The sequence below is a fragment of the Poecile atricapillus genome, chromosome 4 (assembly GCF_030490865.1).
Source record: "Poecile atricapillus isolate bPoeAtr1 chromosome 4, bPoeAtr1.hap1, whole genome shotgun sequence".
NCBI classification, from domain to species: domain Eukaryota; kingdom Metazoa; phylum Chordata; class Aves; order Passeriformes; family Paridae; genus Poecile; species Poecile atricapillus.
Window position 1 is genome coordinate 53,453,430 of NC_081252.1, and position 21,731 is coordinate 53,475,160.

A 21,731-nucleotide genomic window follows, 5' to 3' on the forward strand; every position below is an offset into this window, starting at 1 on the left:
GAAGGGTTTCACAGGAGACCTCAGCAGTCCCTTGTTGTTCCCACAGTTGTGCAAGCCACAAACCCCAATATACCACTTGGGAAAAGTATTCTTTCTGAGTTCTAGATTTCAACCTCTGTTTTGGAGTTGCCACAATTTTTGAGCACATCAGTTCTATACCTCAGGGGAAACAGCATAATTACAGGCACTAAAATATATGTGCTTCACAGTTTGTTCCCAGTGGAAAGTGCCTTTTAGCTTTGAGAGTCTAAAAATAACCAGGCTGTGAAAATTTGAACCTTATTTTTTTCACAGAGCATGAAACCAAGTCCCCATTACTTTATATTCTTTCCAAACTGATTTTAAAAATCATCTGACTTTCAGTGGCCTCACATCTTGCACTGGCTATAGAATGCAAAATCAAGTGTATATCAAGCCATCCCTAAATTTCACGTGTATCCTGTATTGTCATTTTATGCGTCTCAAAGAAGCCACTTGGCTTCACTGAATTGCAACAGACATCAATTTCTAAATTTTGTAACACACCATAACAAGTTTTGTGAACCTAATACAGATGAGATTTTCAGTTACAGTGTCATTCTGGAGCACATTTTTATCTGGTTTTGTCTGTGATAACAATTCTGTGGAGCCTTTTGGTGCATGAATGTGGCTCTTTGTGGCAGATACCACAATACAGCATTCTCACCAGGTGATTACTGCTCCTCAGCACATAAAAATGCCAGCATGAACTGTTGTAAACAAACCTTAACCCACTGAGGGAAAAAAAAGACAATTGAATAGAGCATTCTGGAAAAAATATGTCTTAAAAGTAGTTGAAACCAGGTATTAAATCCATTAGTGGAGTAGGGAACATAATAAAAATGTCCCCAATTGTAATACATTTAAAAATTCATAACCTGACATTTTGATGGCATGCCATCTTTAATGTTCAAATAGTAACAATGGCTACTTTTAGAGTTACAAAACTTAAGACTTCCAGTGGAGAGACATTGCAAGAGTTGACATGTAGAAGCATATTTCTCGCAAAAGCCAAAACATTTTTAAGCAAGGACCACAAATACCTGGCCACTTGCATATCTCTACAGAAGTACAATGCCATTCAGATTCTTTCACAAATATGTCAGTTTTAGTGTTTCAGGAACAAATCAATACTTGAAGAGAAAGAGAAGAAGGAAAGAGAAGAATTCAAGAAAGATGGGTGGTGACGGAAGTCCTTGTCTTGTGTGTACAGGTGCAGAAGTTTGTAAAGATTTAAGGCTGATATAAAAACCCCATATGAAACCAGGATATTTTTATGATCAGAAGTCTGCTTTACAATCAAGCTGATGAACAGTAAATATTCAACAGTTGTCTTGGGTTGCAATGCAAGATATAACCAAAAGTATGTATTCTATTACCATCTGTTAAAACCAGATGTGGCAGTGTTCTTTATTTCTTCCATGACTCATCCTTCATAACTGGGGGATATCTTCCATTAATAGGCCAGCTGTTAAAACCAAGTGTGGCAGTGTTCTTTATCTCTTCTACAACCCATCCTCCCTCCAGGGGGATATCTTCTGTTAATGGGCCACTGAGACTGATAAAATTACATCATCCCATTGGGAGATGCTCCACCCAGGGGGAGGAGCCAAGCATTCCGACCTGGGTAGACTCAAAGATGTGGAGCACCACAAGCAACCTTTCTCCACTGGATTCCCAGAGGAAGACTGGACCCATCTACAGGATCATTGCTTCAACAGAACCACATCTGTCACTCCAGGAGGACTGCAGCCACCATTTAATCAGACTGCCACCAACACACTGACTAACAGGGTGTCAGGTTGTATTCTGACTCTGTCAGTGGGCTGGTTTTTTTGTTAATTTCTTTTCTACTACTGCATTTTTATTCTAATTTCTTTAGTAAAGAACTGCTATTCCTATTCCTGTATCTTTGCCTGAGAGCACCTTGATTTCAAGATTATAATAATTTGGAGAGGGGAGTGGTTTACATTTTTTTTTCCATTTCAAGGGAGGTTTCTGCCTTCCTTAGCAGACACCTGTCTTTTCAAACCAAAACAGTCCAGAAGCTGGTGGGGCAATCACAACACCAGGTGTTCCCTGCCCTACTGGTAATCAAGGTGCCCAGAGTGTAAATACTTGCTACCTCCATCACAGGTGTGAGATAATCCTACAGTGCTATGTGCCATCTTTTATGGCACCATGCTATATAAGCCCCTCAAAGGTTAATTCTTAGCTAGCTGAAAGACAGGGAAAGGAACAAAGAAAATCTCACTGCACTAAGAAATTCTTTTGGGATGAGAGCTGCAAGACCTGAGACAGGCTGCAGGACAGAGGGGACAGATATGAGGAGGAGGGAACCACCACAATTCACAAGGAATGTACAGCATTATGTCTTGAGCCCACTTCATCTTCAAGCAGAATTATCTTACACACCTGAAGTTTCCATTTCCTTAGCCTGCCTTTTTGTGCAGGAGGGTAACTTGGCCCCAATACATATATCAGGATTTGGCTCCTAGACTTTACAGGCTCCCCAGAATGTAAAGCCGGTTTCAGTCTTACTTGGATACAACCTAGGCAGTTATACTTAGCATGCAAACTCAAAAAAAAAGTCATTTAGCCATTCTACAGACACACATTCAACCTTGCTATGTGCTCAATCTTTTACTAATATAGGTGACTGGTTTCACTAAAACCACTGCTTTTAAAAAAAGTGTACTAAAAATATGTGAGAATTTAAGTGCTCATGAAAAAATATCTTCCATATTTGGAGATTGAACTCTTTTGCCTCCAGAATTACAGCAGGGACAACAGAGGTGATGGTAGCACAGATTCATCCCTGCCAGCCCAACCCTATGTCTAAACCAGCCCTGTCCGCAAGCCCTGCTGAGGCTGTAACCCAGTGAAGTCTAGGAAGAATCAGATTAGTTTCCCACCTTTGACCACATTGCTGAGGAACAATATTAAGGTAACAAATCTCACAAAACTGCAGGACAGCTGTCAAATGTCACTAAGTTTTGGTTACTCTTATGCTGGACATACTGATGACTGTTATGCAATGACTCAGGCATGTCTAAGTGGTGCTAGATTTGCCTGCAGGCCATTTATTACATGGATAGGACAATTAGTTCCTGTGGTTAGCTAAAGGGAGAACCTCCAAAATATTAAAACAAACTTTTGGGATTTTACAACAATATATACAAGAGTCCTCTACATAAAATACACATTGGTCAGATTTTATTTACTACGTTCTTAAGTAAAAAAAAATCTACAAGGACAGAGGTGGGGGCTGATTCAGGCAGAAGTTTGTCATTAAATAAATGCATATAAACCAACAACTGAAGAAGATTGACAGAAACAAAACCAAAATCAGTACTGCTGTTATCTGCAGATCTGCAGGCTAAGACTGTGCCAGTTCAGGCTAGCAAAGTCCAAACACAAATTTGTGAATAAGGGTATGCACCTTTCATTTTTCAAGATAGCACCCATGTGTTTTGGAGGGGAGAGGATAAGACAAAGAGCACATCTGTCTCACAAGAGGCACCTGCACTGTGGTCCTGCCAGGAGCTCTCCTTTGATTCACCTCCCATTCTCTCTGCTGCAGTATCTTTGTGAGAAAACATAAAGAACAAACATGAGCAAAACCAGTCCTCAGAAGATCTTGCACTCATTAATGGAGAAGAGCTTCCGCCTGTTCTGCCTTTTGGCTTGATTGACTGCTGTCCGCACAGCATATTCAAACACCTGCTGCACCCCTCTGTTGCTGAGGGCAGAGCACTCCAAGTAGCCTTTGGCTCGCACATCCTGTGCAAGCCGTTTTCCATCTATGGGGCTGATACAGGAGGAACCGTAGGGACCTGCGTCACGCTGGTCAGTCTGAGTGGCCACCACCAAAACGGGGATGCGGGGCAGATGGCTGCGGATCTCACTGATCCATTTGTTCCTCAGGTTCAGAAAGGAATTGTGGTTTGCTACCGAGTAGCACATTAATACCACATCTGCCTGTTGGTAGGAGAGAGGGCGAATGCCTTTAAAGGCATCACTGCCAGATGTGTCCCAAAGGCCTAAGCTAATCTGTACACCATCCATGAAGACATCCACTCCGGTGTTTTCATATACGGTGGGTCTGTAGTCATCTGGAAAAGTTTCAGAGGTGAAACGTACCAAGAGAGATGTCTTCCCAACCGCAGAGTCTCCCACCAGAACACACTTGATTGAATCCAGCATTTTATTAATGTCCAAGGCCAAGAGTGCAGTTTCTGTGCAGCAGGAGTGGGATGGAGAGATGCAGTGGTCTTAGAGGCCTTCTATATACCTTCCATTTAGTGAGAAACCATCCAAACCTCTTTACTTCTTATGACTTGATTCCATCACTTGAGACTAAAATTTCATCTTCTCCCACATGACTCTATCGGTTTTAAATCTTCAGTGAGTCAAATGACATTTCTGGAAGAGTAAAAATAAAATGTAATGTTTATAATCCACAGAGAACAAACCATTCCTCATCAAGATAAAGATGCCTGGACATGTCTTTGTACAGGCATGGCAAGTATCCCTTACAGAGGATGATGGACTTTTACATTTCCTCCCAGCCAGCTGTGTGTGCAACAGCCATTCTCATAAATAACTTTCTTGCTGCTCCACAGGGGCTAACAGTCTTATCACTATTGCCATTTTCCACTGACACGAGCTATTTTTTCCCTCCAATTGTCTAAAGACTAATAAAATTAATTTAACTTTGGTATAACTGCTACTAATATGCTGTGAGACATTCCTTGCCTCCGATTTTCACCAAGTCTGACAGAATCCTGAATCCTTAAATGATCAGTTCAGATTCCCCTGAAAATGAACCCACAATCTCTAGAGGTAGTCAGGAGGAAAAAAAGCTCTTTGCTAGCCAGTTTGACTGTTTAAACAATCCTATATGGAATGTTAGCACAGAATCACTTGTGACAATGAGGAAGCAAAGACTTCAGGTGTGAATCTCAAGTCACATCCTGAACAATTTTCAAAAGCAATGAAGGATTCACAGCAAAAATACCCAAAAAGAGGCTCATTTTATTTTTACAAATTGCTTTCAACAATCAAGAAGCACAAGCCAAAGAAAGCCCCACTACTGATGCCTGCCCCAGTCAAAATTTCATTTGAAGGGGCTATAACTGTCCTGGCATTTACTCTTATAAAACTGAACTAAGAGTACTCTTCAGAGTATGTAATTGCTTTTGAGCTCCTGCCAGCATTCAGTCAAATTTTCCTATTTTGAAAGCATTTGTTTCTTCCTCACTAGCTGTGTGAAAGATTCACTGCTCACACAGGGTGACACACAAGATGCTCCAAAAATCACTAACGGCAAAACTGAAGACAAATTAGTTCTGATGAACAAGAGTAATTAAAAAGAAAGTATCACTGCATAATTTCAAAATGTCATGTGTTTTTTACATAAATAATATATTTCTGTTTCCCTCATATATGTAGACAACCATCACAGCTGAAGGCTATTTGCACAGAAATGAATGATGGTCACAAAGGGCATATACTGTATTTTACTGTAACACTCTCCACTTTCAGTACCCTAACACACCTCCCCCCTCCCCCTTTATTTCTAATACACTCAAAGCTTTGGCTTACTCCATAGACAGTGAAAAACAAGGGAAAAGTGTTAGATGAGCTTAGAGAGAACATTTTACAGGCACCAACAACTGCTATTTACCCTGCTTTCATTTTGTATTGAGGCCATGCCCGACCTCCTCTTGTGTTGCTGGCACACCTGCATCTCTCCCAGCAGATGCCTCGGCTGAAGGAAGATGTGTGGCCAGAGCAGGTTGCTTTATAGAGGTGGCACCAAGTCTGGGGGTTGTCCCTGTGTGTACTGGAGTTACGGTATCTACAGGAGTCATTGCAACAGACGGTGCTTCCTGGCCTACCAGCGAGAGCGTGCTCTCACCACCGCCGCTCACTTCTAGGAAGTGGGATGGAGGCTGAGGCTGCTTCACGACATTCCTGGCTGCCGGGAAACAGGCTGCTTTGTGAATTTAAGTTCTAGAGGCAGCAGATGAAAATTTGCTTTTAGTGATTAATTAGGTCTAAGTCCACGCTCTCGCCTCCTCTGTTCTCCAAACAAGCTCTCAAGGGAATTAAACAAGACCTTTACAAAACACATCTATGAAAAATTCAAAAAGCATTATGTAGGATAAACATTGAAATTGCTTATACAAATCATAATATTTCTTTCAGAGTATTCTACTTCAAAATTGGGTCAGCAATATAGTTTGAAACATCTCAATTTCACCACAAGACAGTAGCGTCCTATTAAGACAAAGCTGCATATTCTCAGGAGAAAGTTTCCAAGTACCAAGCATTCTTTTCAGAACAAACAATTCTTCGGTATGAGTAGCCCTCAGTGCCTTCAGGTTTATTATTTTGTGCACATTGGAATGTGGAGGAAAATAAGGATGCCCAAAGCATGACTTTCGCAATTTCATAAATGCCAAAACAGAGAAAGACAGACAAAAGGATTGTTCTGGCACTCAACTTGTTGATTACCAGGTCAAATTATACTGGTTATTCTGAAAGAAAGTATAAAAATTATCAAAAACTGAAAGAGATATTGAGGACTAGTGAATATGACTAGTTGGCAGAAGCTGAAATATTCCACTCTGACAGTGCAGAATTGTTTCCAAAGAAAATTATATTGTTCTGCATTCCATCAATGAATAATAAAAAAACCCCTGGTATATACAAGGTCCATATTGTGATTCTGTGGACAAATTTGCCTCAGTGGCCCTGATCTTGCATTTGTTCATAACAATTCATTTTCCTCCATATATAATTGGGACTGTGTATGTGCATACTGAAGTATTAGGCACATAGCTGGTCCTTGTTGCAGCCTCAGGGTAAGAGCAGCATTAGTGTATTAAAATAATTACACAAGTTCACCTGACTGGACAGAAAATTCTTGATTAAACATCAACAAAAAGCATCAACTGTCCTTTAAAGAACAGTACTTTAAAGTGTCCTTTAAAGCAGTACTGGGCACCTCTGTGCCTCAGTATACAACCAGTTTTATAAATACCTGCGAAAGTTTTTGTCCCTTTCTCTCATATTCTGCTTTGGTCTGACAGCACAGTGTGCTACAACCATTACAGAAACCCTTCTGATCACAGATCAGAGATGGACTCTAAGCTGCTGAGGCTTTTTTTTTTCCTCCAACAGTTTGATTTTCAAAAATTTACCAACTTTATTAAGTTAATTTTGTATATGGAATTCAATATATAAATCTGTATCTTTTCTTATGCTTTTTTTGGTTTATGCTTTCATCACTCATAATGATAGAAGATATTATTTGAATAAGGTAAGACCTTTTATAAAACCATTAGGTATAAGAATGCATGTCTTATTCTTGTGTGGTCATGCTGAGTAGTGATCTTTAGTAAATTTCAGGTTTTGTTCCCTCTGTCTTTGGAATACAGGCACAAGTGTGTGGTTACAGAGACCTTGGACTTCACTGATGATGTGAGCACAAGAAGCCCTACACCAGTCACTCTTTGGCAGTGCCTGACCTGCACCTCAGCAATCTCATGCAGGTAAAATGTCTACACTTGATCATGGCTGAATACGATACGGAGAAGGCGAGTGCAGCTGCCAACCCACAATGGGACGGGATGAAAAGTAGAGCACAGCAGCACCGAGCTCTTTGCATGTAGAGGATTCAAGTGAATGTATGTCCCTTGAATAATCAATCTGGTATCTGTTGAAAGAGCTCTACCAACAAAGGAAAGCAGGACTACTGTATCAAAAGGGTTAAGTCTATCAACTGAACCGAATGGGATTCTCCTTTATGCCAAAAAAATCTCTGGCATCTACTATAAGATCATTGTGAGCATGACTCACTATGGCTAAACATCTCCAGGGGATGGACAGCATCTTATGATATGGAAAAATAAAAACAGTCAGGAACTTCTAATTTCAAAACCTATCTTAGATACTGATAGTGCACACTCAGGTAGGTTGGAATTTCAATGGAATTACCTCATACATAAACAAACCATGCAGGCAAACAACCAGATTTTTAGATCAGACAGGCACAAAATGCTTCAGAGAGTTAAAGCAGTTAACATGCTAACTATTATTGCTATTATCCACTCCCTACCTCAATTCCATCTCAGCAGAGTTCCTGTTTGTGTCAGGATACCAGCAGATTAAATTTTCTGTTTAAACACTGTGTATGCTAGCTCTTGAAGAGACTTGACATGGCAAGGAAATTAAAATATTTATACTAATAGAGAAGGTTGAAAACCACAGGAGAGGCTTTCACTAGCTGTGCAATTCTTAAATGTACACTCTTTGCCTACCTACTCTACTCTTGTAAGTCCCACCTCACACAGAGGTGGAGTCTGCAAAACAGTGGCTACAGTTCTTTTCCAGTGTGCTGATTGTAGCCACTGCTCCTTCCAATTGCACCGCAGATATATAAGAACTGTTCCCACATCCCTTAGTTAGATGCCCTTGAGGAGAGAAAGGAGGCACAAAGACTACCCTCACTGACCAGAACAGTGTGCAGCTTTACACCTTCACTTCCATGGGCACAGCAGGCACTGCACAGTATGGATATGGCCTGAGAACAATTCCTGCAAGCAGAAGGAGAGGGAGGAGGAAGGCTGGGAGGAATCCAGACAGGGCAGAGACACTGTTGATAAATGACAGCACCCAGAAGATGCAGCCCGTGTGACACAGAAACCACAGCTGCTGTGACTCCAGTCTGGACACTCTGCTAGGTCACCAGGTTGTCAAGGTCACACTACCTGGTTTTCAGCTCTGGGGATGAGATGTGCTTGCTCAATTCAGATACAAACTTCCAGACTGGTTCCACAGAGCAGGTCTCCTGAAGACGAATCCATCAGCTGCAGTCCATCTGGAGACCGCTTCTGGTCTGCAGGCAAATGGCCCCTTGCTGCATGTGTCATGCATTCATTAACCTGATTCTCTGACATCTGCATTACCTGCCTCCTGGCTTTTTAACTCCTTTCAAGATAACTTTAATCTATAGCCCTGTCTTGCCAATCAGCCTCCCTACACCTCAGAGGGTGTCAGGTTTTCAGTCCATAGTGGCATTCAGTGTTGGTACCACTGCCATGAAGGAAAACTAGCTCATAGCCTGTACCTTTGCAAGGTGCTGCATCTTTTTCCTAAACTCCACCAAAACATCGCCATTCAACTCATTCACTTCCTAAGCTGGCTACCACAGAGGCTATCGCTATTCTTCAGTTTAAGAGCAAGATGGCAGGTTACTCACTGGCAGAGTAATTCAGCTGTCTGATATAATACTGACAGATTAATTGCCAGATTTTCTTTCAAGGTGATTTTATATTTCAAAGAATTGAAAGGATGCTTGGAAACTGGGATGAGAGCTTTTATACATATATTTTATCCTTAAATATAACCATTTCTCAATGCCTTTCTAAAGTTAGAAAAGCAAGCAACATGCAATGCACCCGTATTTTCAAAGCCAGAATGTCTTGTCATCTCAAAAATCTCCTTCCAGAATTAAAAAAAATAAATTTTCATACATAAAAACTTGAAAATTTTCATTTTACTCCCTTAATCACAAAACTGAAACCCTGTTCCTGTTTTCAAATGTCAGTGTTTTGTTTTGAAAAAAATAGAAAACTAAATTTTTGGTTTAATTTCTAATTTATGAAATTTCTATAAAATAATCACTTTCTTAGGAGCCTTTGCAAAAAGTCACTTCTGGATCAAGACAACATCTGAAAACACCTCCATTTCTTTCTCTGGCAGTTTTAACCACTGCAAATGAAGAGAAAGATTTATGATCAAATACTTGGAAATCTTGTCCACTTTATTATTAGCAAGGGAACTCCAGTTACCAGATTTAAAGGAAATTGCCTCATATTGAGAATGTGAAACTGATATAAAATTTGCAAGATTAAATGAGATGTGAAGTCCTAGCAAAGAGATGAAGACTTTTTGTGTAACAAAATATACTTATTTACCCACATGCTTACACATTGCACATACACATAAAACTGCTTAATGAGTTATCCTAAATAAAAAAAAGTCAACTTCTTTAGCAATAGTATCTATAATAATATATATAAGCAATGGATAATGATATGTCTAAAGATCTATTCGATTTACTACAGTTGCTGAGAAAAACTATATAACTCTCATTCTAATTATAGAATTAGAAAAAAGAAATATTTATTTTATCTTCAAGAACCTTCTTCCTGTGGCTAATCACACCTTGATTCATTAATTTACAAATGAGCACAGACTATTAGAACCACTCCAAAAATTAACAAAAAGCCTGTAAGACTCTGATGTACTGATCCAAGATACTAAATCTCTAAATAGAACTCAATGAAATCCAGCAATACTAAGTACCCACTTAAAGATTCAAGCCATTATGAAGTAATTTTTCTCCATGTTTATAGAACAACACAGTAAATTTCAAACTATGTGACATTCATGGTATTATGGGTCACTTTCAAAAGAGATCCATTTTCGGTGTAGATGTTCTCCCCAAATTAAAACTGAGGTAAATTAAGTGAGGACCAGCTCATAAACCATTCTGAGTCTGGTCCAGTACCCTCAAAGTCACCAGAACTGGAGCAGCATGTCATGCCTGACATTAGGTAAGCCTAGCGTTCTCCTTCTGCAGGATACTGGGTATGTCACCTTTTTTTCCCACCCTTCTCTATACTAATTCTTCTCCTCTGCGCTTGAACAGAATAAATTTTTGAGTTTCACTACAGACACAACTGCACATGGAGCAGCTGGTGTGCAAATGTCACGTGCGTGTACGTTCATCAACCATCTGTCCGTCTGCCTTCCCTCATAGCTGCTGTTTCTGTACACACACACATACATAGATATAATATATATGTACACACATATTCACCACTGACACAGAACTGCTGCTGGGAATATTCCCCAGATGGGAATACAGATACACTTGCAGATGAACACGGATAAAGTGCTGTGTGCTGACTCCAGTGCTATCACACAAAACTATGAATATTTTTTTCCACCTGAAAGACTTAAAGGTCAAAAGCAAATTTTCGGCAAGTCTAAATGCATTGTAGCCAAACAAATATAAAATACATTAATTGATAATTAAATACATTGATAATGTATTGATAATATTAAATACATTATATTTAAGTAATTTACTTTAATCAGACTACTCTGTGTGTAGAATTATTGACATGTAGAAATGTTTGCATGTTTGGGACTCAAACCACTTCAAATTTTTCATGCCACATCCACTTTCAATACAGTTCAATTTCATGAAATTTGAGACAAATCAAAAAGGCATTTACAACTCATTTTTGTAGGATTTTTTTTTACAGTTTTATCTCTTTGAAATCTCCCCAGATTTTTTTGGCTGTTGAAGTACTCTTCTATTTACAACCTTCAATAGTTACTGTGTTTTCTTTCCAGTGAGCCTAACCCTACCCCTATTTCTGCTTATTTTTTTTTACTATCGACAGACACGGGCATAATCATCACAAAGTACCCATTTCTCTTTCATACACAACTAATATTTCATAGTTTCAAATAATCATTTGTAATTTCTCAGAGAATGATGCATTATTTGCTAAACTGGATGCACAGAAGCGTATATGCACATATACAGAGACAAAAATACTGTAAATAAATCAGTGCATATTTAAAATCTGTTTCAGTAATGAATCAATACATCCATTTACAAAAAAAATCACATCCATATATACATGCATGTGTATATGTCCATACACACACACATATATATATGGACACGTTGATATTAATTCATTGCAAAAGATGTTGCTGCCAATTGCTATAGAAAACAACATATTGTGGGCAAGATATCTTACCATCATTTGAAAACCTACCTATTTTGCATCAAATTGATGCATTATTGAAATGACCACTGTCTACATACAGGTACATATGTATTCGTATACACATGAGCAGAGATTACTGCTGTGCTAAATGGAAATTTGAAACAACCTAGGTATCTAATTGATAGAGTTTTACATACAAAATTACATAGTCACACATAGGAAACTATTATATTTCTGCTGCGTATGCAGTCATTACATTTATTAGGCACATCTTTACAATATGTTACAATGACTCATTGTTAAGGAGATACATGGATTTATATTAAATTCCGCAGATGTGTAACATGATAAATTATTAAAACAAACTGGCATCTCCATACACACACTTGCATTTGCAGGCTGAGTTCTGTGTGTTTTGGCTCTAACCTGTGGTAGGACTGCACTTGATCTTCCTGACTGGCTCCCTTAAATGCTGTGAAGTAATAAACAGTAACAGTATAGCTAAAAGCTAATACATGAATGATACAGGCGATATAACATGCTCCTCAGTATTAAAAGGTCCTTAGAAATTGCCCTATCATTTCTCCATTTTCCTCAATGGATGCCTTGCAAGATCTCCAAGTTTGCTTTCGGAAGTCTCTTCAGGTTTAACTTTGCTCTGATTTTATAAAACATAGTACAAAATAGTACAAAATAAGGAGATTCTCAAGTCTAGATTGTCTCCCCCTAATACCAGCAGAAGAAGAAGGAGGTTCTCCATGTTCGTTATGTATTTGCACAGGTTTGATTTCAGTGGGAGGTAAAGGCGGAGGAGGAAAATGTTAGAACAGAATTAGCCAGTGTTCCATGGAAGATTATTTTGGTATATTTTGTGATAAGAATAAAGTGTCAGATGTTCAGATGTTTTGAGTAGTAATAATGTTATTACAGCTGATTGAACAATTCAAAATAATGACCTCTTGATAAAACATCATTTGTTTTTAATTTAGGAAGAACTCATATTTACTGCATGTCACTGTTCATTTTGCTATGATGAATATTAAAATTCTGACATTAATGAGCAAAGCTAGCAAAGGAAGCAACAATAATTTGGTTGGATATTTATTTTATAACACAGAAACTCCCTGATAATTTTATTTTTTTCCCCTTAGGATTGCCAGCAACAAAAACCTTTTTCTTGTCTCTGTATATATCAGTGTTTAAAATCATAGCCTAGATTTCACATAAAAAAATATAAATCATAATCACATAAAATCATATTTCTAGATTTTCACAGGAGGAAACCGCCATCTTTAATATCATTCTTAAATTTTGTGTGCACATATGTACACAAAAATGTTAAAAAATTTGAAGAGCTTGCATAGAAATAATTTCAATTAATTTTCAAGTAGCAGGTGTGATATAAAACATACAATTATCATAACTTCTCCTGTATTACTTGATTTATGATTCTTATCTTTTTGATTTGTTCTATAAATTTTTAAAAAGGAGTTGCCTTCAACAATCTATGCCATGACTTAGTATTCATGCACTGAATCCAGCACACAGATAAAATAAGAGATAATACGTATTTACAATACAAGCAGGAATTTTTTTTTCTTACCATGCAGCCTTTCTAGAATTCCTTAATTGAAGCAGATAAAATTAGATAAAATAAATGGGCATGCATACTTGTCTTCATCAAACTGCCTACGTTCCATGCATAGTTATGATTAAGGTTTGTTTTTTTTCTTTTTTTCTGGAATTAGCACAAGTTATACCTGGTAGCTCAAATTTTATATTGATTTATATCTTACACCAACAATATGCCAGAACAGAATATATATTTTAATGCCTGTTTTCCTTTACTTTTCTCTGATTCCATTACAACCTTCATCTCTTGCTGTCTTCATATAAAACATATAGTACTGCAGACAGCAGCAGGTCATATGGAATTGGTTAAGAGGAGAAAAGACTCTACAACCAAAAGTAATACATAAATCCTTCTCATTCATTCTTCAGCTGAGTATTTTGAGAATTTAATATATTTATAGCTGACATCTACTTGGCTTTCAGTCAGTTTAAAGATCATGTAAATCCCCATGCTATGGCAAATCTTAATGAAGAGTTCTTCAGTGGGAAGCATAGAAAATTTTCCTTGATTTTCTTGATTTTTACATATCTTGAATGAAAATGATCACACATATGAAAAGAGAGATATTTTAGGAGAGAGATGTTTGAACATTATGAGAACATTTCCCATGCTTTATTTTTGAATCCTGATGGACTTGATTTAAACTCAGAGGTATTTTACCCGACGGCTTTTCAACCAGAATTAAAACTCCACTGAAAGAGATGGGAATTTAAAAACTTGCATTTAAATTGATGGAAACTACAGAAATCACATGAAAGGCTTTTATGGCATCTGTTTAATAATATATTTTTATAGTGAGAAAAACAAAAGCTCACAGATAATTAAATAATTAATAGATTAAGTAATAGATATTTGAGTATATCAGTAGCTCAGTAACTTCAAACTCCAAAGTCTTTACCAGTTTTTAAGCAGTCATTTGATGGAAAAAAAAGGCAAGCTGAAGGCTGTGTGTCCACTGGCATGCTTATCAATGAAAGGAAAGAACAGTTTTCTTACAAGTTTGAGAGTTTTCATGTTCTTTTAATGACCATGGCACAGGAAACAACCAAAAGAGACCCCTAGCTACACAGGGGTCTTGCTCTCATGCTTTTATATTGGGAGAGCCAGTTATATCTATATTTTGACATAAATCAGTCTAACCTTCAAAAGCAACACACTGTCACTCATGTGAAGTGGTATCACCAGATGGTACAACAACCTCAAGCTGGCAAGTGTCAGTTACTGGTACTCCTCGCTCACACTTGTGCGTGCGAAGCAGCATCATGCACAGCATGTAACCACAGCCCACTGTGCCAGCTTCTGCCAGGAGAGGTGTTTGCTCCTTTTCCAGAACATGCTGGGTCTTTCTTATGTGACAGGTCACTATGGCTCCCTGTAGGGAAATCCCCAAGCAATAGCAGAATCCTTGTGTGTTTTCCAGCAGGCTCGTACATTTTGCCAGGTAAAAAGAAGCATGCCAAGTTCAGCCCCACCCTCATCCCTTAGCAATTTACACTTCTCCTTGGCTTCTGTAACCAAAGACCAAGCACAATTTCTCGTGCAAAAGCAACACAGCGCACACACAGCAGCAGGCAACTGTGCAGGTGGGGAGCAATAAAGGGTCTGCGATAAACACAGGGCACAGCCACAAGGCTGGGCACAAACCACTGCTGTATCTGCTCCGCGAGGAATGCACGCACGCACGCACGCACGCACTAAGTGCTCACACCATGTTCCCCCATCCTCCAGACTCCCTGTCAGCAGTGACAGACTGTGACTGCTGGGACTATTGCTCCCTGCCACTTTGCCAGCTGCTCACATTAGACCTGACACATTAAAGTTTGTGGCCATCATTTCCAGTTCTCACACTCACTGCTGCATTACAGAGGTTTTGCAGATGCCAAAAGTCTCCCCTTCCACTGTACACTGATCCTTCTGGTGGATTGGAAAGGTTTTCCAGTTCTTCACTGATACAAAAATTGAAGGACAACTAAATCCTGCTAAGCAAATATAAGACTATATTTGGTTTTGTGGAGAAAAGCTAATGGTAGACTACAGCCCACAAATTTTGTTGTTATATTACTTTGTTTTGCTTGTGTGGTCCTGTCCAGTATTTTAAGGCCATAATGCTTCAATAGTGGGCTTGAGACAGCTGCAGCCAAGTTCCTTTCTTAATTGCTATGTTGCGGTTATCTCAAAATAATTTTCAGCTGTAAATTGTGTCATAGCATGGAAACATTCGAAAACAGTGGATTTAATAAAACCACACACCACTAGCCAAAAGCATGAGAAACATTCCCTAATTTGGGAATGATGCTAAGCTGTGTGGTGTGATATCCGAAATGTTACACCAAGACTTTGAAAAAGGCAAGTTTTACAGTTTTATTTACAAGTTTTATTTTATCACTTTTCAAACAATAATCAAAAGCACTATAGAAAAAGCCACAATTTTTCATTTTATGGTCAATGTCAAACAAATTAATCATTTGAATGGTGCATTCAATAACATTCTACTGTTTCTTAGGGAAAACTATAGAATCACTGTGCAAAAATTTCACAAAGAAAATGGGGGGAGTTAAGAGGTAATTTTCACAGAAAATATCTTACATTAAAGTGCCTAATCCACCTGCTACTATACATCTAGAACTGCACAGCAAAAGCAAGAGGAGAAACAACATAATTTAATCTCCCTGACTGGCTGTCCTCCTGTCTGGTTATCAGAAAGCATCACTGAGAAAAGCTCCTAGGGAGCTTCTGCTGGTATAGACCCACTGCTCTACAAGACAGGCACAGCCTATGAGACCGCCACCACACTGGCTCATTTCCTGTGTGCTCTGGGTATGCTGCAGATCACCCACTTACATCTTTGAGGATTTGTATGGCTTGCCTCTCACTGTGCAAGAGATTACTTCCCTAACATCACTGGCACTAGCAGTTGTTACCAGCAATGTGACTTTATCATCAGTCTCTCCATTCTGAAGCTTGATGCTCTTCTGCTAGAAGATAATTTCACACTTCTTTGGCACAGTAAAATTATTTCAAACTGGGATTAAATGACAGTAATTTACAGCCATGTTTCCCTGCTGATGGCCTATGAATTTGTGTCTTGCTATACATGAAAATCAAATCCATTTTTAAATTTAATTCTTTGCTCTGGAATTTAGTAAGTACAGATTACTTATAAAAACACCGATCTTCCATAACTACAAACCTACAATTTTTCCTCGTTTTTAGCACCTAATCTAGGGAATATAAAACTTGGTATTATGCCTCACTAAAGCCTACCCTCTAAACTTAGCAGGAAGCAAGTGCACATGTGGCTTTTTGACCCTGCAGTTACTGCCCAAACCTCATACATGATATTCACACAAAGTCTGTGCCCACTTTCTCTGGTATATTTGACTTCATTTGTATGATAGATCTTCAGACCAGTCTCAGAAAAACTACATCAAATGCCATTCTAAAGTCAAGTAAGTATACACGTACGATCCTTCCTACTGGTAAATCACAAACGCACCACACACTGATCTAAAAGGTGGGGTTGAAAATGTGGAATATGAAGCAGCACAATATAAAGCACAATCCCACCTTATTTTGACAGCAACAGACACCAACATTTGCTGGCAGATGTGCCTTTTAACAACTAACTTATCTCATTTACCCTACCTTTTTCTTCTGCAAGTATTTTTTTCAGGATAAGTCCCACGTTAAAGCTGGCCTCTGCCAGACGCCACAGTTCAACTCCTGCCCCATCCAAAGGTGGAAACACAGCTGAAAGAAGAAGTTAGAAAATCTTAAATCCACATTCAGATTTTTTGCAGGGACTTGTGTCAAAGAGATGGTTCCAGCCTCAGTGTGCTCTATCCTCATACACCTTTCAGATTAATCGCATCTCACTGTCAATGTGACAAGACCATTCCACCACCTGAGCATCATAAGATGGAGGTGAGGAGAATCTGGAAATGGGTGTGCACAGATGTGCACATGTGCATATACACACATACTGCTCTGTAAGGGGACTCCACGACATAAGCACATCACAGCTGGCCCGGAAAGCAGAGAAGAAGCCATGGGAATGACCTGAATGCAGAGTTACAGACGTGGCCATTTAGATGGGAATCTTCCATCTCAGAGGTTGGCACAGGCATTTGTTAGACCCAGCAGGGCCAGGCAGCTGCTGGAGCCAGAGCCAGCCACGGATATGTTGTCAAATTAAAAATACTTTGAATCTTGCTCCAGTCCAAATAACATTTTTCTCAAATTCTCACAATAAAGTCTTCACCTAAATTTGTTTAGGAATATTTAAGATGAAGCAGAACAGTTTTCTCATAAGCAGGGAAGAAGACCATAAATTGAAATGTTGTAGATTTATACATGTCTGCCACTCCTGCATTCATAGTTCGTACAACAGAAAAGAGCATCAGAATCAGATCCACCACCTTGAGAGTAACTCCCATTTTTTCTTTTTTCTTATATCAGTTAACATGGAAGAAACTGCCATGGTACAGCCCATCACACCCCTTTTTCTACTTCATATATGGCCTTTTTATGCTGAGGTGAAAAAAAACCGGAACAAATGAAAATCCAGAAAATGCAAGATCTAGGCCAGTGTGCAATTATATACCTCAACACCAAGCATTTAACAGATGGTATTTAACAGAAAAGTAAAACTGATTATGTTTCCAACCAATTTCACAAACTTATTAATAAAAGTATTAAACGAAAGTAAAACAAAATATAAATTAACAGAATATAAATTCACATTAAGACTCCTAGGAAAAACAAACAAACAAAAAAAAATGTAACGAACTCACCAGAGGCAGGAAGCTGAAAGAAGCTGTGGAAAATAAATGTTACGGAAGTCAACTATCCTAGATGAGACAAGGGAAGAAAAAAGAAGAGTGGTGTTCTGTGTTCCTGGCTTTTTCAGATTGACTTCTTTTTTAGCAGATTAGAATTAATTCTATCATTAAGATGATAAAAAATCCAAAAGCTCTAAAGGTAACCAGAGACACCTGCACACACAGGCCAAAGTAGTGCTGGCAGCTGGGTCTAGTTCATCTGGAGGCAGCAGTCACAGCAGACCCAGATGCAGTGTGACAAGAAAGAGTGGAGAGGTTCAGTGTAAGTCAGCTTCCTGGTGAGAGCTTCACAGCTCTGCCTCTGTGGGTTTGTTGTGGGTTGGTGTATCTTTCTCTCTTTGGTGACTATGGGAGCAGCTGTAAAACCTTGAAGATGGGGGAGGGAGGCAAACCTTTCAGGCTGCAGAAAGCTTTCTCTTTGCACTCTGCTGCTCCTAGAGCTGCCTCCTCCCTGCTACAGGGGCACAGCCCAGCAGCTCAATACGTGCGAGGAGAAAAGGAGCAGATCCACAGCTGCCCAGCATGGCTACGTGCAATTCGCTCTCCAGTAGCAAAATGACACTTGGGATTTTTCTGCAACCTGGAATATGGCCCTGCCTGGAATATGAGAGGAGATGTTTAACTGACTTTGTGCGAAAGGAAGGCACTTTGGGCTGATTCAGCATTGGTGTACATGGGTTTTTTTTGGCAATTCAGTGAGGATCCCTCTGAAAAACTGGTCAGGATTGATCAGTAGTATAATTCAGCATATATGTTCTCTCTTTTACCAGCAAAAGGAGGCACCACAAGACATTGAGACTCCCGTGTTTCCCAGCATAGACAAATTGAGCTGGCCAGATCCACATCATTTCCAGCGACCACAACTACTACTACAACACTGAAAGCAAAGCTGTGATGGTAGTTTCAGGATTTCAAGTGTCTATGGTCTATACTTAGGAGCCATCAGCACAAGAGGTTGTCCACTTTGTAAGATCAGGCAATCAGACTGCAGGGAGGGCACTCCTGTCCCATTCTCCTGAAGCAGCCCAAGTGCTCTGGCACAGCAGGAGAGCTGCCCCTGAGTTGAAGGCGAGAGGCCTGGATGACTGGTGCAATGGAGTATCTGCTCCTCAGGCAGAGGCACAAGCACTGGCTTCCCAAGCAGCCTTGAAACCCAGAGGCACAGAGGTGGAAACCAAGTCCTTTTCAGAAAGTATTTTGGGCTCAGTGAAGTTACCTCAGATCACCTGTAGCCATGAAACAGTAGCAATGGACTGCCTGATCCAGATCTAATGTCATGCATTTTATGTTCCTTGCAGGAGGGACACTTTCTGAAGACAGCTAATGAGTTGGTGGTCTACATTAACATTATGACAATACAACTCATTCCAAGATAAACTCATACTGCTTCCAAGAAAGATTAAAGACCAACAGAATAATTTAGAAGATAAAGCAAAAAGGAAACAAAAAGATAATTTATGTGTAGATGAAAGGCAGTTTGTGCCAAAAATATAAAAAGAATATAGCCTATGTAAACATGCTGTAAACCTGCTGATGAAAAACTTGCAGAGCAGCACTGCACAGTTAGGCTGGGGAATCAATTTGATTCTTTTCTCTACAAAATTAAATTAATTCAGTTGATTATAAACAGTGATGAAGGTAAGGAAGACTCACGGAAGGCATTTTGGGAATCCTATCTTCTTAAAATCTTCAGTTGTCATTTTAATTTGAGACAAGATTTTGAACAAGGGGCTTCAGCACATCACCAGTTCATGTGAGAACTTGCATTTCCTCATTTTCACATTAAACATCTATTCATCTGTTTTTAACTGGGTTTGGGTTTCCCAATACCAACCTAAGCAATCAGGCAGTAAGTTTCCATTGCAATTGTGATAAAGCAAATCAGACACCCAAACATTTTGAAATGTTTCCGTCAGAAACATTCAGAACTGTCAAAAGTAGAGAAAAAAATACTGTTTGCAAATTATACTGATATAAATGTCTTTAGTGATCATCACCAATTTTAGGTATGCTACAGAGAGCAGATACTTAAAAATGCAACTACTCTTCTCTGTTTCATGCTGAGATTAATCCAGATGTGAAGCCATCTGGCTAAGTAGTTTGCATTTCGGAAACAGTGCATCCATCTGTAAAATACTTCAAAAACAACTTTTGAACTGAGTGAACTCAGCAAAGAAAGAAAACTGTAGAGCAAGAAACATGTTCTAACATGTCTTGATTTCCACCCATTTCCATCCACTATGTTTCCTGAATGATCTTGACCAAATAAATTCCCAAAAATAGTTGAATTTTATTTATTTGATACCTTTCTCAGTAATAATACTTGCTTCACACATTTTATCCATTATTTCATTTCCAAATGACCTGGAACTCCAATAAAAGACCCTCAGTTCCATGCACTCTGCACATGCAGGTAATTCCAAAATTTGATGTAAAATTGACACCTGACCTGTTTCTCTTGATCCTTGGTTGTTTGCTGAGTTGGCTTTTGGGAGATTTTTTGTCATTCTTACTGAAGTTTTTCTACTCCTTTTCACCTCTTCATGCTGTGCAATGGAGGGAAATATCTGCCTGTGAGAGAATAGTTAATACATTAAAAAAAATGCATTGCTTCTCCTTTTTAAAAAACTCATTATGAGTCATTATCTGTGACTTTCAGAAACAAACACCTTGTTGTGGAAAATATTTATGGGGGCAGAGCAAAGGTTTGCAATTTATTTTTGCATTGAGAAGTAGGCTGACAGCAAAAAATAAAGTCTTAAACCACAGGTAACTAAGGGTTTATAAGAAATTATGTAAAATAACATTACCCAGGGTCTTGATATGGATCAGTCTACAATGAAAAGTCACATTTTTTCTTAATCCACTGCTTTCTGTCCTTCTTGGAGAAAAAAGAAAGCTGCTGGTGTTAGGAAGGGGATTAAGATTAAGGAAGGAAACTGTTCCTGTCCCCGCTGCCTGATTTCCTTTTTGTTCTCAGATTCACTCAACTCTGATTTTGGTCTGTCTTGGATAGTGTGGCATGTGCAATGCTCAGGAGTAAACCATGACACTCTTGAAACCCACTGTATTTAACTCTACAAGCCTTTCTCTTGTTCTAGATGATCACTGAATTACACAAAATAAAGCAAATTGTTTCTTATGTCTAGCCACTGCGCCTGAATATATCACAAGAAATAATAATAACAATAAAACACAAGAAATATGCTTATTTTATGAAAAAGAGATCCTAATTCTTTTTTGGTATCGTTTTCAAAGGGAGGCAGGAAAAATGTATGTGGTCAAGATGCCAGCTGTGTGTTAGGAAAACTGGGACGTGCCTATTTGCTTTCCCCTGACTTCCTGGGCAGTATAGGGGAAATCAGGTAGGTTGCCCAGACACATTTCAGCCCTGGGGTGAAGTCATTCCCTTCC

The 21,731-nt window shown here is 38.9% G+C and overlaps 1 protein-coding gene across 1 annotated transcript; it reads right to left on the reverse strand.

Annotated features, from left to right (window-relative positions):
• Positions 1 to 3,280: 3,280 nt before the first annotated feature.
• Positions 3,281 to 18,456, reverse strand: RHOH (ras homolog family member H). Its single transcript, XM_058838258.1, has 3 exons — positions 18,270 to 18,456; positions 17,122 to 17,226; positions 3,281 to 4,443 (listed from the first exon to the last, which is right to left on the reverse strand). Exon 3 carries the CDS (start codon positions 4,222 to 4,224, stop codon positions 3,649 to 3,651), a length of 576 nt encoding a protein of 191 aa, XP_058694241.1. The 5' UTR covers positions 4,225 to 4,443; positions 17,122 to 17,226; positions 18,270 to 18,456; the 3' UTR covers positions 3,281 to 3,648.
• Between the last annotated feature and the right edge of the window lie 3,275 nt (positions 18,457 to 21,731).